At 37.7% G+C, this 19,596-nt stretch overlaps 1 protein-coding gene across 4 annotated transcripts in view; it reads right to left on the bottom strand.

Moving 5' to 3' along the window:
- Window positions 1-699: 699 nt before the first annotated feature.
- Window positions 700-19,596, bottom strand: part of cadm4 (cell adhesion molecule 4) — a 161,029-nt gene continuing 142,132 nt past the window's right edge. For 3 of the 4 annotated variants that reach the window (XM_016500820.1, XM_016500821.1, XM_016500819.1), the window contains exons 6-9: window positions 17,539-17,711; window positions 12,484-12,561; window positions 6,016-6,144; window positions 700-1,984 (exon numbers count right to left, since the gene is read on the bottom strand). In XM_016500820.1, the coding sequence (XP_016356306.1) occupies window positions 1,875-1,984; window positions 6,016-6,144; window positions 12,484-12,561; window positions 17,539-17,711 (490 nt within the window). In that variant the 3' untranslated portion in view covers window positions 700-1,874. The remainder of the gene's footprint in view (window positions 1,985-6,015; window positions 6,145-12,483; window positions 12,562-17,538; window positions 17,712-19,596) is intronic. The other variant, XM_016500822.1, reaches the window with a different exon arrangement.

The following is a 19,596-nucleotide window of genomic DNA, read 5'->3' as shown; positions in this document are numbered from 1 at the left end:
GTGCGCTTTGATTGCCATGTGACAGTTACTGTTTATGACAGGCTTCTGCAGAGCCTCTCCATCAATAGAGTACAAACACATCGATCAGTCATCCTCCCCTCGGCTTTTAAACGTAGAGCCACCCCTCCCGGAGCGCTCAGCAAGTGACTTCTGACACAATCGTATATTGATTGCAGTGGAATAATAGATGAGTCCTATTTTAATGCACCTGCTTTCTCTCTTTGGTGTCTCTGCTCTTTTGTCACAGGAGTCTTATGATTCATCATCTCAGTCACAGCTTTCATCTCTGCTGGCTGCTTCTGCTAATTAAAATATCCTCCCCTTTTCCTTGCTGCTTTCCTTTACTGCCACCGCTGAAACTTGATTGTGTCAGCTTCTCGAAGTCAGAAAATCTGTCTTAGACGCGAGATTCTTTAAGTATTTTTTATTTTGTCGTGCTTGGTATCTTTCCCCTATAAAGATGTACAGTTAGCTATATCAACAGCGACGCAAAGACTACAAAATAAACAGGAAGTGAAAGACAGACAACTAGAAGGAAAGACACAAACAGGATCAAGAAGGAAAGGACAGAAGTGAATGAAAGAGAAGAGAGAAAAGTGGGTACACGGCTGTTTCTACTGGTAAAACTAAAGCATGGGAAGTATACAATTTATAACATTTACAATTATAATAACAGTAAGAATAATAATAATAACAACAACGACGATCATAATAGTCCAAATAATAATTAATAAAAACAATTAAGACCTCTGATATCTTTTAAAGACAAATGAAATATATATTTTTTTGAATTTGTATTTATTTTTTTTTTTAAAGATGACGTAACAGTAGTTTGTTCAGTTTTGCACCTCTAAGCTAATAATCTGTGTTAGTACGATAGCATCGCTGGGTAATGCGCGCAAAAGTAAATGTGTTTTTTTTTTCTTAAAAGAGTCATTTAACTTACTTTTTCATACAAATAATGACTTTAGAGATATGTTTCATTGTGTAAGCGTTTTCGTGTTGAGCAATCGAAAAAAAAAAATTATATTGAAATTTCTGACATGTTCTCTACAAACTCCTTCCTGTTTTTCTCACCCAAGTCGAGCTCCTCACGGTTTCACGTTTCTCTTTGACTCTTCGCGATAATTAAGCCCCTTTTTACAGCGTCAGAGTGAGCGGTCCGCTCCAATTCATTCCTCTCATAAAAGAGAACATGTCTAATCACTTAATTATTAACAAACAATAGTGGAGAGATAGTGGAGGGAGAGGAAGGAGCATCGGAGAGCGGGAAACGGAGAGTCATCGAGAGAGGATCAAAACGAGAGAAACTTTTTTTCACAAGTCAACAGGTTTTGGCCAACGTGAGCAGATAATGGAGTCGCCAGATGAAAAGCCCAGATGAATACTTTATGAGGACGGCTCTGAGCTCTCAGCTGTCTACCAGCTCAGTCTCTGAGGCCCGAACGCTTTGGCAAATGCAGGGAATTTCAATTTGCTCACGTTGGGACATTCAATAGCTCATAAGCCCTTTGCGGCTTCCCACAGCGACGCCGTTTCACCCGGGTTATGGATCGGCCTGTTTTGAATGGACATTTTTCTCTCCTGGTCCTACAATTACGGCTAGTTGTCTATGGTACTCGCAAGTAAAAACAGAAAGAGTGTGTGTGATGGTCTCTTTCAATCATAATAATTATCCTCTCCTCCCGGCTCTCTCCACCCCACTCCAATGTTGTCTCCGTTCTCTCCTTCCCACTCCATCTTCATATGGCACGATTGTGATTCCCTCTGGTTGTCGTAGTGGTGGTGTGTGGGTCTGTTTTTGGGAACAGTGTGTGTTGCGGTGTGCACTCTGCAGTGGTCCAGTGTTTCTGAAGAGCTCCACTAGGGCGGCGCTACAGTAGGTACTCCTTCTTGCCCTGGCTGGCATCATTACCGTTGAGGAACGCCTCCTGAACCTCACCGTGTTCATCCAACCCACTGGCCTCGTGAGTCAAATATGAACCTAGAGAGAAAGAAAGACAATTTCATCAAAATTAGGTTTATACTTCACTGCAGGAATTAAAACAACAACAAAAAACATATTAAATCACTTGCCGAGTGCAATTAGATATATTTTCTATTAAAAACAGGACTTAATTAATGTTGTCTTAATTATTGTCTCTTCCTGCTTTGATTTGCATCCAGTAGGGGACTGAGGCTAGTTGATATTTAATTATTAACTTTTAAAACATGTGACAACCCCAATAAAAAATGTGGTAAGCTGCCCCTACCTGACATTTATAAAAAATGCCTCTGTCCTGGTTTAGCCTTTTAGTTCAAATCACCCATCATTATATAATTGACTGAATATGTATTAGTGTGATCTATGTTCACTTTTCATACAACAACATTTATTAACAGCAGAATTCACAAAAAATAATTTAAATTTAAGAAGTGTTTGAAACCATCATACAAAAGCACAATTGGATTTTTGACACAAAAAAAACCTTTCTGAGATGTAAGCCTTGTGAAAAATTCCCCGTATCAGTATTAATTTTTGAATTATTTAGTATTATTCAAATGTTCGATTTAAATACTTATTATAAACAAGACAAAAACATAGAAATCTTAAATGAATGGTTCAGCCAAAGAATTGTCATCATTCCTTCACCTTTATGTAATTCCTATAAGTTAGTGTTGATTAATATTTGGAATTAGCTTAACTAGTTCATTTTAGTTTAATTTTTAGTAATTTTAAGTGCTTTTGTCATTTAAAAAAAAAATATTTCTATTTAGCTTTATATTTATTTTAGTTTGAGTGATTTTAGTACTATTTTATTTTAATTTTATTTTTATATATATTTAGTACTAAACTTATTTTATTTCAGTTAGTTGCCAAGGCAACATTTCCAAAACTAACATTTGATAGTTTTTTTTTTAGTTTTCATGTAATAATTATATTTTATTTTCAGATTTCAATTAATAAAATAATTAACTATAACAACACTGCCCCACATAACAACTAGCCCTCATGCCCCTCCATATTTTTTATTTTTATATCTTCTAAAGTATTCTCAGTGTATTCTAATTTGTATGCATAACAGTCAATATAACTTTTGCACGTTCCCTCTTGTGTCTTCACCTACACCCGAGTGGCCTCAATCAGTATGTCTCAAACTAAACTGTCCCCTGGGGATTCATGCCGTTGTATTAGATCGCACACATCTAAACATTCATCATCACGTTTCTGCCAGTTACAGCTTCTTTCGCAGGGCCAGCAAAAGTCATCTTACTGTAATTGGGGGTCACTTATGCAGATCAACTTTTAATTATTCACTAAATTCATTAGGAATAATCACCTCTGACATTTTGCTGCACAGTCAGTGACTTGGTACAGTGCAACTTTTTTATTCACATCATTATATGACGGTTTTGCCTCTGTGGCTGGGAGACAAATAACTGAAATAACTCGGGCAGAAGTGACTCTGTGGCACAGGCATGACACCGTTTAATTAAAAAAAATCGATCTTATGTACGTGCAATTTTGCTTTCCTAAAATGCAAGTGTACAGCAGAGGCTGATGGGGCCATTAAAAACAGTGATGTCGTGGACCGCGCAGGATCAGCACAATGCATCAGAGCTGTAATGTACCTCTTCCTCTGCCCTAAGATTAATCACTTCCATTCTGCCTTTCCAGCCACCCCAAGGTTAGACAGGATCAACCCTAATGCTCTCTGTCTCTGCACCGATAGGTGAACTAACTGCATGTGATTTTGATTGGCAGGTGAGCTCGGGTTCCTCCGCGCCCTCTGCCTCCGCCCCAATTTGCGGGTGCCGTGATCTTTATTGGAAACGGTGACACACAGAGATGGCCAGAAGTTCTTAAAGAGTTCAGGGCAGAGGTAATTAAGTTTTCTTTATAGATGCGCCACGATACGGTTGACGAAAAAAGGCAATTAAACATGAGGGCCGTGCCCACATTTCCCTGGGCTACATCTCTATATCACAGGTCTGGCACAGTCCTCTGAAGGCGTTTGTTCGTTCGTTCGTTCTTTCTTTCTTTTTCTTTCTTTCTCATCTGAACACATTTACACAAATATATGTGCCCTCAGGAATAAAAAAGAAGAAGAAAACACCTACACCAACTATTCTTTCCTCCTGATTTTTTTACTCATCCGTTACATCACCTTAGGGGTGGGCGGCATGATCAAAATCTCCAACAGGATCACTAGTGCGATACTGGTTTAATACAACAGTTCCATAACCAAAAAGATAATACAAGTAACCTACATTTCAGACTACATTTGACCAGTTTTGATCTCTTTATCCCCAACCAAGAGACAATTTCCAAAAGAATCCAAAGATTAAATGCAATTCAGAAACAAAGTAACAGTAAAAAAAAGTAATATTATAACTAAAACACTACTGCTCAAAAGTTTGTGGTTGTAACATTTCCACCAAGGTTGCATTTATTTGATCAAAAATACACTAAAACCGTAATATAGTGAAATATTATTGCAATTTAAAATAACTGTTCTCTTTTTTTAATGCATTCAAAAATATTTATTCCTGTGATGGCAAAGCTGAATTTTCAGCAGCTATTACTCCAGTCTTCAGTGTCACATGCTTCTTCAGAAATCATTCTAATCTGCTGATTTGCACCTTGTTATCAATGTTGAAAACAGTTGTGCTGCTTAAGGAAGAACATTTATTAGAAATAGAAAACTTTTATAATATTATAAATGTCTTTACTTTCACTTTTGATCAAATTAATGTGTCCATGCTGAATTAAAAGTATTAATTTCTTTCAAAAAAAACAAACAAAAAATATCTTTGATCTGTAGAGCTTGTAACTAATATTCCAAAAACTCTGAATCTAAATAATATTCAAAATACTCATGCATTTCTTGCTTATATACACCCTTTATTCATCCTCACATCTCGCTCTGTATTTTCACAGTACTCAGTGTACATTACGCACCCTGTTTGCTCACTGATAAGAATCCACTGCAGTATTAAAGCGCCCCTATTATGCCATTTCCAATATTGCCTTTCATGCAGTGTGTAATGTAGCTGTATGTGAATGTAAACGATCTGCAAAGTTGTAAAGCTGAAAGTGCACGATAAATAAAGTTATTGTCTCCCAAAATAAAGAATCGACTCTGAACAGCTGAAACGAGTCGTTAGTCATTCGAATCCCACTTCCGCGACGGCTACACGTCACGGGGTAACACATTTGCATAATTCGCGCCTATGTTCTACGTTGGCCGGCCGCGAACAACTTGACCTGATGACTGCTTCTCTAATCTCGGGGAGTTCAACGCGGGATTCACAAAACACTCGCTGTTGAAAGATGGATCAGTATCCTGTTTATTTGGACCATCTGCTCCACTGAATCACAACCTGTAAGTATGATAAATAATAGACCTTTATACTTTCTATAGAGCGTTCAAAATACAGAACTATTGAAATAGGCGTATCGTTTCCGACACGCGCTGTACGCCGTAGACCAATCACAACAGACTAAGCCATCTGACCAATCAGAGCAGAGCAGGCTCACGGAAAGGAGGGGTTTAGAGAGACTGAATCTTTGAACTGCTTTGAACGAATCGTTTGAGAATCTCTGGAAAATGAGGTGATATTAAATGCATATTTTGAGAAAACGAAAGCGTTTTTTGACCTCTCATGCATGTAATCCTATTGTAGGAGACTCCCAAAACAATATTAGGAACCGTAAAAATGGCATAATAGGGGCACTTTAACAGTAAAAATCTCTACAGAGTAATATTTCTACCATCATATAGTATTTTGTACAGCCCAACCTTATAACACCATCTACTACTGTCCTTTTTTCAATTCTTGTTCATGCTGGCTCTCACTGCACCAAACACCAACAAACTGGATGAGTGATTGAACCTGGTTGATGTTGGTGCAGTGTGAACCAGCCTTTATCTTCCCCAGACACTCTCTCTACCGCCTGGATATTTGTTACTTCCTCCCTCTCCTCAGAAGGTGAGGTGCCACATGTCAGTGTTTGTGGAGAGAGGAGGTCACCTTTCTGTCGGACGGAGCACCAGATGGTGATGATGAGCACACAGATGACAGTGAAGACCAGCAGAGCCAGGATGCCCCCGATCATTGCATACGGAACGGCACTGTGGGTTTCCACCACTGCCCCGGGGTCTGAGACACACACAAACACACAAAAAGGTTTCAGCTTTAGCATTTTAACTAAAAACAAGTGACTCGTGAAAACAAAGAAATCCCATTAATGCACCCTGTTATTTTTATTGCTTGCATTTTATTAGTTAAAAGAGACAATGACTGCAGAGGAAAGATGCCATCGGAGTCTGTGTGTGAAGTTTACAGTAAAGTTTTACCTAAACTGATAGATAGGAAACAGTGAGAGGCAGAGACACTCAGAATCGTCAACACATGAGGCTGGACAGCATCCTTAAATATTTAACAACCTGTTTACACCACACAGCGGTGGGTAGAAAAGCAAAATAGGAGAGATGGAAACTGAGTGAATGAAAGAAATAGAGAGACACATAGATAGAGAGAGCAGAAGAGAGAAAGTGACATACAAAATGAGTACAATGCCAAGAAAGAGTGAGGAAGGAAAGTGCTGTATGTTTGAGCGTGGGGCAAATGTCAACACCAATAAGAAAAGTTTTCATGAGTGCCTGAAAAACAACCCTAGTAAAAACATTTACTGCTAGAGACTTACTCATATAAAAATGATAATTAAACAGTATTTGGAGTACTACTTGTGCATAATGCATTTCTTAATATTAAGCCTAAAATGGGTTTGTGTAATGTCACTATTGATGAGAATTGTATGATATTTGAATAATATTGGCCTTTAAATGCAAGATATTTAAAGTGTACCTGAAGTATACTTGCAATAGTTCCACTGTAGTACAATCAAATATATTTCAGTATATCTTTAGTTGAACTTCTGCACTACTTTCGCACAATTAAAGTGCATTAAGCACAAAATTAGTTGTTCCAATTTAGCAGACTTTAAGTACATCAGTTTAGTATACTAAAACTAAAATTGCAGGGTATTTTTATTAAGCACATAAATATGTAAATGTATTTGTAGTATACTTAGCATGAAATAAATGTATTTCAAATACATTTTAGTATATTTATTTTTCAGGCTGTTAAACTCTATAATCTACAAAAGGTAAACCTTTACAATCAGGGCTATTATTATTAGCTAAAACTAAAACTATTAAAAACTTTTTTGTTAATTTAAAGTAAAGCTGAAAATATCTTATAAGATGAAAAACCTAAACTAAATTCAAAATAGAAATGTTGCTCTAAAATTAACACTAAAATTATTAACTGGAAATAATAATAAAAAAACCCGGAAATAAATAAACCCAAATAGTGATGTTTAAATAAATAAATAAAAATGACAAAAGCACATAACAAAATTACTACAAATAAACTAAATGAAAACTATGTAAGCATATAATAAAAAATAAGTATATAAGGCACCCTTGTAATAAGGTCTTGTTTGTTACTATTAGATAACGCATTAGCTAACAATCATTGTTCATGTTAACTGATCTTTACTCATTAAATATTTTTTTCGCCCTCATATCATTCTAAACCTGTATGATTTTTTAACCAAACATTTTCGTTTACTATTGACTTCCACTGATTCCACAAAATATCTTATTTGTGTTTCAAAGAAAAAAGTAGGTCATACATGTTTGGAATGACATGAGAGTGAGTAAATGATGACAGAATTGTTGTTTCTGGGTGAAGTATCTCTTTAACAGACATGTTCACTATGAACCCTCCTTGGGAAGAAAATTCTCACACAGCTCTTTTCTTTGAAATTCTTCAAACTTTTGTGTTTCGCTGAACAGCATATGGATCTGAAACCACCAGTGTGAGTAAACAATGTCTTTTTTTTTTTTTAAATATGAAATTAAAGGTAAAGTGTGTAATAATGTTTGCTTTCAAAAACAATTCCTGTCTTCTATTGGTAAGCCAAACTGATAACCGCCCCCAAGCTCACACCATTGGTTGAGCTGATGTTGTAGTGTGGTCCAGATTTTCAAACAAACAAAACAATGGTTTCACCACAGAGCCCCAGTGTTTACATTTTCCAAGGGAAATAAACCTACAAATGGCTTTACTTACAGTTGTCTCCGCATATTAAGCTGGGATAAGAGAAAGTATTTAAACATCAAAAAAATTACACACTTCACCTTCACCGCAAATGCTTCAGAAACAGCGGGAGAGCTGGAGAGAGGGAGGTCGCCTTTGAACAGGCTGTCGAGTAACATTTCATTAGGAGTCCGTTTCAGAGACGATGAAAAATTAACGCTGCTCCCTGCCTCACGCACACTTTTCAGGGAACCAGCCACCCGGTGCTGAGGAAGTGACATTAGAGAGCGTCTCTTGCTTCTACTTGCAATTGTCTTTCTCTTCTAGTCTGTTCTGGAAAACACAGTCTTTATCCCTTCAATTCTTGCTGGATATTGAAGACAGCAAACATTGCCAGTCAGAAAGAGGAAGAGCAAGAAATGAGAAAAAGGTGTATGTGAGAGAATATGAAATATAGAGCCATCAAAAAAAGCATCATTGATTCAATGACTGTGCACTTTGAGGTGCATGAAATGGAAATGTTAGAAAATGCATCTGATCTCTTCTGCAGGTCAGTGTGTTGGAGCTGCTGTGTGAGGTTTGTGCAGTGTTGCGTGATGTTGATGTCTTGCAGTACAGTGAAGTCTCTTAGTAGTTCTGTCAGGTGGGAGGATCAAGGGCTCCCGTCTGACCTGACCTCACTTCCCACAACATCATGAATGACAAGTGATGCCGTGTAGAGCCAGGCCTCTTTAAAGGGGTCATTGTGTCTTTTTTTTGCTCTCTTTCTTGCTCTCTCTTTAAGCATGTGTTTCTTCATCTGTTCTCAGGCTCTTAAATTCTAACGAAAAACAAGGCGCAGCAGCTGAGTAGATCCTCTGGAGAGCGGCGCTAGTGCTTCAGATGACAAGGGCACTTGGAAGACAATAGGATTGTGTGCACATGCATCTAAAGGAACATTAATAAACACAAAACATGAATGAGAAGAAGAGAAGCTAGGCGATTTAGCAGGAGAAAACATATGGAACCAAGCTGGTTTCAAAGTAAGCATTGGAGCAGAGCCGTCAGGGAGGAATTCACATATGTTTAGGTGGAGAATGAGGTGAAAGACAATTAAAAAACTGGATTTGCATTTCCTGAAGGAAATAACAGTGCTTGCAAAGCCAGCAAACAGTAATGTTAAAATTAAGGGTAAAATGATAAAAAAAAAGCTGTGAAGCCAAAGACAGAGACAAGGAAAGACAGAAATTGAGAGTAATATGAAATACAGATGGATGAGTAAGCCTAATGTCCTGTCTTTGTAGCTTGAAGACGCTTACAGAAGGAACAGACCAATCACAAAGTTGAATGCAAATATTTTTTTAAATGCATGTAAAAAAAAAAACAAAGCTGCGTCCCAATTCGCCTACATATACTGTGCCCTCAAAGTATGTCCTCATTTTGTGAAGAAAAGGTATATGTTTTTGGGACATACTATCATGTCATAAAATTGTGTTTTTAATGGCCAATCTGTCGCACAGTTATATGCATCCTGTTAGCGTAAACTGGCCTGTCAATCATCTTGTCAAAGGTAACATCCACATTTAATTTAATTTCTTACCATATAGGAGAAAAAAGAAGTAGAACACTGATTTTCCAGTCATAGAACTTTCATGCAGAGAACTCTCCCTCATGTTTTTGCATAATGTTTATGAAGTTTATGGCCAAACCTATATTTATAAAAGTTCATGATGTCGTTGCAGATGAAACATAACATGGATAACACTGAATGAATATTTTTCTTCACATTAAATGTTGATTATTAATCACTCAAAACTTAATCTTAACTTCTCCATTTAACCATCAGTCTTGCATATCTGGCATGTTAGTACTTTTTTAACACTTTTTATTTGTGTTTGTAGTTCTAAAGCAAATCCTCCTCCAGCGCACCATGGGTTGTGGGCAATATTAGCCAATATTCTGCACTTTGAATTTTCACAGGAAATAACAGATCCTCCGGGTACCTTTGGGATACTCATTTACATACCATGTTTGGGACAGACTAATTTTAATTTCGAATACTATTTAGGATGGATAGTATGCAAATCGGGATGCAGCACAACTGGAGTTCAGTATGCACATACATTATATGGACAAAAGTATTGGGACACCCCCTTCTAATGAACAGGTTTGACTACTTTAGTAATTTCCATGAGTACAAATCTTAATGTTAAAGCATATAATGATATTCTATGGCATTGTGTGCTTCTAATTTTATAGCAACAGTTTGGGCAGGACGTCAGGACCCTTTCCTATTCTAACTTGACAATGCCTCTGTGTATAAGGCAAGGTTCAAAAAGAAATGATTGATTGAGTCAGTGTGGAAGAACTTGACTGGTCTGCAGAAAGCCAAGTCCTAATCCCAGCTGAACACCTCTAGTGTGACTTTAAATGCAGACCTTGACCCAAAAACTCATCACCAAACACCAGTGACTTGTACATATGGGTACAGTCATTTTAGACACTTTCAAAACTCTTGCAACAGAGATGGAAATACAATTTTTAAATATATGAATTATGTTTCCATCTTTGTTGCCACAGTTTTGGAATTGCCTTTTTCTGTTCTAAAGAAGGGGGTGTTCCAATACTTTTGTCCATATAGTGTATGTACAAGTCACTGGTGTTTGGTGATGAGTTTTTGGCTCAAGGTCTGCATTTAAAGTTACACCAGAGGTGTTCGGCTGGGATTCTGCAGACCAGTCAAGTTCTTCCACACTGACTCAATCAATCATTTCACAATGCCTCTGTGTATAAGGCAAGGTTCAAAAAGAAATGATTGATTGAGTCAGTGTGGAAGAACTTGACTGGTCTGCAGAAAGCCAAGTCCTAATCCCAGCTGAACACCTCTAGTGTGACTTTAAATGCAGACCTTGACCCAAAAACTCATCACCAAACACCAGTGACTTGTACATATGGGTACAGTTCCAAACTGTTGCTATAAAATTAGAAGCACACAATTCCCTAGAACATCATTATATGCTTAAACATTAAGATTTGTATTCATGGAAATTACAAAAGTAGGCAAACCTGTTCATTAGAAGGGGGGGTCACAATACCTTTGTCTATACAGTGTATCACCATGATGTCACCAATCAGTTACATTTAGAATGCTGAACATCTTATCAACATAAAGATGTGCTCATGCCATGTCGGAATTACCATAATTATGAGATTCTGACCTGTACTGTAAAAAAAAACATTCACATCCTCACATAACTTGTAATTGCGACTTGTAAATTCTTAATTCTGAAAGCTACAATTTGTACCTTTCATGCAGCGTCACACAGAAACATTCAAAATGACACTGAATTCAGCAGTCAATAGTAGTTAAGTAGTTATCTTGTAATATTTCTGTTTATAAATTCCAACAACTGACTATTGTAAACGTCTTAATGCAAGATTAATCTGAAAATAATAGAAAGACACAATACAATTTAATGTAGCTAGATCAGAGTTGGACAACTAATAGCAATTGTGTTGCTAAATAATCTAAATAAACTTTAAAAGTATATTAATAAGGCAGTTGCATAACAACTGTTTCTTGTTTTATTTGGGTTTTGTTTATTGATTACTTAATTTGCACAGATTCATGTTGCCGTTAATTGAGTTGAAATAGAAACGCATAATTCTGAGGACATGAAATGCTCTAAGTAGAATGTCTGGGTTGTCATATAGTAATTACTGTAATTACAACATGGCATGAATGCACCATAAGTCAATAGCACAACTGAATTCAATTTTTAAACAAATATAAACTTTACAATAACCAAAAACAGATTATATGAAGGGCTAACAGCAATTCACAACGACAAAGAAACCAGACAGATTTTCAATAAAAGTTTCTTGAACCATTGAATGTATTTAAGTGCTGTCAACATATGGGCTTTCCAAGGCTATAGTGTTTAACAAAATTATCATCCATTCTAAGTGGTGGGTGTTTTGGATAAAGTCTCAAAAATGACTGATAAGTTTTCAATGGAATATATCACAGCCGCTGTGTGACTCTTGGTTGACTTCTGGTTGTATAGTTTGTCACATCAGTGAAAAGGCAGCATAAGACGAAAAATAAATATTAATACAGTGCTCATTGTGCAAGCACTGTAATAAAACTGTCACTCATTCCACAAATGAAGAGGTTAGCCAATCACAACAGAGGTTGGTTACATAATTCTTACAGCTACAATAACACAAACAACCTGAATTATTCTAAGGGAAAGAAAGAAATTTCAATGTAGTCATGCAAAACTAAAGTATGACTATTTTTGGTGCAATAAACTAACATTAAGTGCAACCCAGGGGAAAAAAAGGCAGGTAAAAGGGAAGTGAATAATGTAATGGAGATGAGGTAAGGTGAGGTGATGGAAGAAAGGTTACCTTGGTATTCCTTTGTAAAGCTGGAGGATGGAAGGGTGGGGTGAGCGATGGCAGGATGAGATTTGGGAGGGACAGACACTACAAGGGAATGGATTTACAACAGGGTTATTTACGAGCTACTGCAGCTACATACAAGCACATGCAGGGGAAAACACATGCAAAATGAGGCCTATCAGTGTGTGAGTGAGTGTACGAGTGTGTGAGCAAGAGATAAACCATGATGTTCATGAATTACACCCCTCGGCCGGGGTCAAGGGTCTCTTTGCGGGTAACATCTCCAGCCAGCAGGGTGCAGCATCTTCCTGTTCCACCCTTTCATCTCTCTCACCACTGCAAAATACTGCAGTTACCGTGCACCCTGGGCTCAGCTCTCTCTCTTACTGTAATCTTCAATCCCTCCGTCCCAAAGATCATCAATCTTACTGCTCTGCTCACCATCCTCCACACCTCTAATATACGCACTAGCCTCATCGCTCTTTCTCACCCCATCTCACTCCTGTTGCAGCCTCGCAGCTACTCTCTCCTCCATCTGCATATGGGTCTACCAGCTTTTTATGCAACAAAGAGCAGCACCACAGTTTTCGGCTGTGTATGTGTGTGGGCTTCAACACTCCGAGGGATTAACAGCTTGGTACCAGACCGATCAATATCCCAAGACCACCATGACTCTTCAGAAAGAGGAGGCCTGCTAATCATCCCTCTCATTCCTCTTCTCTCAGTTCCTCTTATCTTTCTCTGTAGCAAAAGATCTCTTATTTTGAAATAACAGTTCAGATATTTAAAGGTACAGTTTCCTCAAAAACAATTCTTAAAGGAATAATTCTTTTAAAAATGACTCTTAAATGGACGGTTGACCCAAAAATGTGAATTCTGTCATCATTTACTCACCCTTATGTCGTTCCAAATCTTCCAATCCAACATAAATGGAGACATTCTTCAGACCATAAACAAAGACTGGCACAAAAGTACCATATGAGTTTCATAAATATTGACCATACAACTAGTTCCAAGTCTTCTTACTATTGATTTGTGTAAGAAACTAAGCAAACATTACATTGGGATTAATTGATATCTCTATGAACCAATGTGACCGGATCTGTGAGCCAGATTCACTGAAAGGATACACAGATCAAAAAAGAATTCACTCACAAATCAAAATAGCTGCTTCTCGCATGATCACAACACGTAAAAATAAAGAAAGTTCACAAAATTGTGGATAACGCATCTGGTTTGGTCTGTTTCTCACATAATAACAGTATATTAGAAGACTTGGAGTATAGCACACAAATCATGTGGAGAATTTTATGTTATTTTATGGGGCTTTTGGATCCTTTTTAAGCTTGAAAGCTTCGGTCCCAATTTATTGTAATTGCATAAAAAGCGGCAGTCAAAACCTTTTCTTTTGTGCTCTACAGAAGAAAGAAAGCCATACAGGTTTGGAATGACATGTGGGTAAGTAAATAATGACCGAATTTTGTTTTTGCTTGCCCTATTCTGTCATTCAGATCCTTTTTCTCATTACATTTCCTGTCCCTCTTTCCTTTCTCCTCTCTTTTCAGCGCTCCAACTTTTTCATCCATTACATTTCTCTGTTTTTCCTGCACTTTTCCCAAAACCAATCATTTAAAAGGCGTTTCTTCTTTCCTGCTTCCTGCACATCATTACGGCTCAGGCTGGAAGCTGATAAACATTTCATCACACAGATGTCTGGGTGAGTCACGTCAGCAATGTTGTTCTCTGCGTTTTTGGGACTCTGGGTTTTGTGCCACATTATAGCACCAAAGAAAGAGAGAGTGGCAGATCTTCAAGTTGTTCTAATCCTCCGTATACGGAGTCTGTAAATCCCACAGTCTCTCACCTCTCCCCTCTCAGCTCAAAGGCCAAGTCTCTGTCGTCAACTCGACACACTCCTCGATTCGCCACGCTTAATATTCCTGTCATGACTATCCAAAGTTAAAATATGACATTTTCAATTACTATATCCCCTCTTGCTCACGCTTTCTTCTCCTTTTCCTGAGTTTCACTTCATTAATTAAGTGCCCATGTTGTTTCTTCCAATTAGAGCCACAGCTCATTACTGTGCTACATCTTTTTCTCTCTCCTGCGAGCAACGATGGCTCTCCTTCCATCTCTTTCTCCATCCATCCTTTCACTCATTTCAATCTCAGTAGCTCTCTGAGGTCGTTTGATTGTAATGGTTTTTATAGGCAGTGAGGTCCATCATGGGTAAGTACTGCTGCTGTTTTACATAAGCATGTCTCCAGGGGACTGTCCTTTGACCGCTTGACCACTGGACAAGCTGCATATGTGGAGGTGAGGAGTACACACACACATATTCACATATGCTTTGCTTTATACAATATAGTTAATGGAGATTTAAAGCGTTAATGAAGATTTCTACCTTCTAATCTTCAATCTAGCACTGAGACACCTTTTACATTTTTGTATTTTCAATAAAGCATTATTTAGCATGTTTAAGACATTTTCCTTAGAGACTTTTGGCTGCTGCCTACAATGTAGGTGATTTCAGGTTTAGCAGTTCTTGTGTAGGCAAAACCTGAACCCACACAGATACATTGAAATAAATATAAAAAGTAGTAGCACATTAAAATGCTTCTTGTGGGTTTGGTAAAAAAGTGTGTACCGAATATATATGCAAATGTAAAAGTTTCCAGACAGACAAAGATAACGCAGCACAGACAGGCGTACCTGTTGAGCCATGTGGTAAATATACACTTGCATATCAGTCAGCGTAAATTGCGAAATTTCTGAAAAACAAAGTCTCCTCCTCCTCTGTCCTTTTGCCTTTCTCATTTCCCTATCTGTATCACCCTGATTCATTTTGTCTTTCCTGACTCATTTTGTCCTCCTGTTTATAATCATCATTGCATTCGTATTGGCTGGTTGCTCCTCATTTTGCACTTCATGGTCACTTTAGACATAAAATAAATCAGTGAGAAAAAAGTTTGTCAGTGCGAAGCAGCGAGATATTGAGATCAGCCTTCCTTCACCCTCTGGTGTCACTGTGACTGCTGACTCATCATCTCGATGGTTCTCCGTCATCCTCTATCAGCCTTCAGCAGTCAGCCATTTCTCTCTTTTAGTTGCAGTGAGCATGGGATTTCCAGCGGATGAAGCCTAAATACGCTGATACCTCTGAGAGTTAATACCAAATCTTGTTCATTTACTCCCACACAAACACATTAAATGGGAAGGTCTGTGTTCTGTGTAGAAGAGCAACGAAAGAAAGAAAAAGGAAGGAAGAAAGGAATGAAGAAAGGAATGATGGTAGGAAGGAAGACGGGATATAGGGAAGGCAGGAAGGAAGTAAGGAAGGATAAAAGAAAAGAAGAAACAAATAAAGAAAGGAACATAGAAGGGGTGGAAAAGACAGGAAAGAAGAGAGGGAGGAGGGAAAGAAAGAAGATGAAAGGAAGGAAGGAAATAAGGAAGAATGGAGGATAAGAGAAATGAAAAAAAGGATGTAACTATAGGAGTAAAGGAATATGAATATGAAGGAAAGGAAGAGGGATAACAAGGGGAAAAGATGGGGTGGTACAAAGGAAGTATTAAACCTAAGGAAGGAAATGAGAAATGAATAAAGGATGGAAGGAAGGATGAAAACAAAGAAAGGAGTAAAGGAATGAAGGAAAAAATGATCAAAGAAAGAAAGAAATATTAAGGAAGGTCAGAAAAACAATGGAAGGTAAGGACAAGAAGAAAGAACGAGAGTTAGAAAAGAAGGAAGAAAGGAAGGAAAGTTAGAAAAATAGAAGGGAAGGGGAAAAAGGAAAGATGGAAGGAAGTAGGAACAAAGCAATTAATAGTAAGGAAGGAAAGAAAAATTGGAAGGATGGATAAAAAAAGAAGGGAAGGAAACTAAGGAAGAAAAAAAACAGGAAGAATGGATGGATGGAAATGAAACAAATGGAGGATAAAAGGATGAAAACAGAAAGGAATGAAGGAAAAGAAAAAATATAAAAAAGAAAGGATGAAATGGAATAAAGGGAAGAAGATAGATAGATAGATAGATCGATAGATCGATAGATTAAGGAAGGTAAGAAAAACAAAGGGAGGTAAGGACAGGAAGGAAGGAAGGAAGGAAGGAAAGGTAGGAAAAATAGAAGGAAATGAGAAAGGAAGGAAGGAAGGAACAAAGGAAAGATGGAAGAAGGAACAAAGCAATTAATAAAGTAAGGAAGGAAAATTGGAAGGTTGGATAAAAGAAGGAACAAAGGGAGGAGGAAACGAAAAAAGAAACAGGAAGAATGGAGGCATGGACGAATGGAGGGAAGGAGGAAACAAATAAAGGGGGAAGAAAGGAGGAAGTAAGGAAAGATGGAATGCATAAAGAGAAGAAAAGAAGGAAGAAGTAAAAGAGGGAGGAAAGAATGCAGTAGGGAAGGACGGAAGAATAAACAGGCAGAGAAAGGGATTCCTGGGACATTTTCTGAAGTGCAGAGGTGTTTCAAAGCTAAGAGGCTCACCTACAAAGAACCGTGGATAGAAGGAGTGGAAGAGAGAGGGAGCGAATGATAGAAGCGGGATGAAAGATGACATTCCCACCCACCTGCGCTCTCCGAGCTGCCTCGTTAAGGTGCGTATTTGATGGCTGTCGTTACCATGCAAAAAAAGGAGGAGGAAAAAAAGAGAAAGAAAGGAGGAAGACCTCTGGGGATCTCATTTCTTGCACTCTTTCAAAATACATCACACATCCTGCGGGTCTACAGACACAGCTGGAAGATGCAGTGCCCTGAACAACCACAGGGGGCAGACCTGGGCGAGAGGGGGAGGACTAAAAAAAACACACACCATGGTGGGAGAACAAGACTACTTTGTCGCATTCAAAGCCACAGTAAACCACCTCTGTAGCTATAAAGAACCCACGCTGTTCTCGAACGGAAAAGAAAGTGTAGGTGTTCATGCGTATACATATGGAATTGTTTTGTGAAAACAGGTTTCAAATGAAAGCCTACATACTTTGACATGCAAAAATGGGGACTGTACTGAGTAGTTTAGAAGGGGTCTTGTGACGGGACACGTTTGTTTTCTTACCGTACACCAGCAGTGTGTAGTGGTCGGCTGCACGGCCGTAATTATTATGCGCCTGACAGAGGTAGGTGCCGTTGTGTGATTGGCTGAGGCGAGACATATGGAGAATGTTGCCCGTTTTCTCAGCCCTCTCAGGAAGAGTGTCGTTCACTCGCGACCACTGGATGTCACGTGGTCTAGAAAAAAAGACAGCAAAATAAGACATTATATTAAAGAAGCAATCAAGAATTTATCAAAGAGGGTACAAGGCATTAAAAGAAAAGCTTGAAAAACAAATCTTCTCCAAATAATGAGACACAAGGGACGAAAGAGAATAGAAATCAGATCATACAAAAAAGATGAAAAAGACATAAAAGGATTTGGGGGAGAAATAACATTTCTTAATCAGTATTTTTGTCTGGTAAAAAATTTAAACAGCCTTAAAACAAATAAGTTATTTTAAATGTGCATTATTTGTGCAAGATAGGATTTGTTTTCAGAGCATGTTAAATTAATTATTTATTGTTTATTTTATATATATAGCTATATACAGTACCGTCGCAAGGGCTGTGCCAAGTGTGCGACTGCACAGGGCCTCGCGCCTCTAGAGGGCCTCGCTCCTGGCCGGCATTTTATGTCGTTTATGTCTAATTTTTCGCTCGGAAACCATATTAACACTGAATAAACACGGCAGCCACATACACAAACACTTAAACACACAGAGTGGTTAAAACACAGAGTCAGTACCGTCGCACAGGCTGTGCCAAGTGTGCGACCGCACAGGGCCTCGCTCCTGGCCTGCATTTTATACCGTTTTTGTCTCATTTTTTTACTGTTTTTCCACCCATTTTGTCCTTTGAAAGACTAAAATAGTCATAGCTGATAGACAGTTTAAGACTGTGTGTATAAGAATGAGTAAAGCTGTTTGTTGTTAGGATGACAAAAAGTTTTAAAAGTTAAACTTTTAGGCTGGTCTGCCTCAGTGGTCCAACAGCGCTCGTCAGTGTCAAAATGATCGATGGCCAATCAAATCAAAGAAGGCGGTCACTGTCACAACGCAACGAGAGTTCGTGGAAAGATGTAAGTAGTACTATATTAGAAAACTGTTTTACGATAGAAATGTTCAGCGACCGACAGTAATAGACTATCTAGTGATGCAAACTACTCAACTTTTTATTAAATTTCGCCGTTTCGCATTGAAAATATGCGATCATGATTCATGTAAATCATAAATGAACATGGCAAAAGACGTTTGCGTTTTCGACTATTAGACATACGAATAAGAGTGAATGTGCACATTTTAAAATAAAATATTATTTTCAAATAGTGTAAATTGATTACTACTTCATATGAAGAGTTCAGATGCATGCCGATTATCACGGTTAATTGTCTGGTTTTATGGCTTTCATTATATAATTGATTAATTTAAGGGTTCAGTAAATAATTATGATGTTATCTTTTAATCTTTTTGAGTTATTATTTTGCAGTGTAAGATTATATAGAGTATTCCAAATTCTAAGAATTGGCCAATACCGATCCAACACCAGCGCTACTTTTTTTCTACACCACTACAGAATATCAATACTGTGTTTGTGGAACTAATGGTCACTCTTTTAAACCCTTACTTTCGTTTCCATATAACTATAAACTATGATAAAAGTTCATCAGCATGCATTGAATAGGCCTAATCCCATGTTGTAGCGCAAAAAAAAAATAAAAATACTGCTAGCAAATCATGTGCTTTCACTTTAATGGCAATGACTAGTTTCTTTTCTTTCCCTTTAAAGTAAAATAACTGAACATAAACATAGGAGCCTGAGAAAATAACCATTTTAGAAGAAATTTTTAGATGGCACTGAGAGGCTTTTGCATCTTCATAAATAACTACAAACCTAGCACTTATTTTAGCATTCTTATTTACTTATTTACTTGCTTTACTATTATTATTATTATTATGCAGTACATAATTGGGGGGGGGGGGGCAAATGATCAGTGAGAGCAGAAGGAATGTGTCACACGTTTTAAACTCAACAAAATGGTAAAATACATATATCAAGAGCATGCTCACAGATGAGAACAAAA

The sequence above is a fragment of the Sinocyclocheilus anshuiensis genome, unplaced genomic scaffold, assembly GCF_001515605.1.
Source record: "Sinocyclocheilus anshuiensis isolate Anshui unplaced genomic scaffold, SAMN03320099.WGS_v1.1 scaffold670, whole genome shotgun sequence".
Lineage (NCBI taxonomy): Eukaryota > Metazoa > Chordata > Actinopteri > Cypriniformes > Cyprinidae > Sinocyclocheilus > Sinocyclocheilus anshuiensis.
This window is presented reverse-complemented; position numbering and strand designations above follow the sequence as displayed.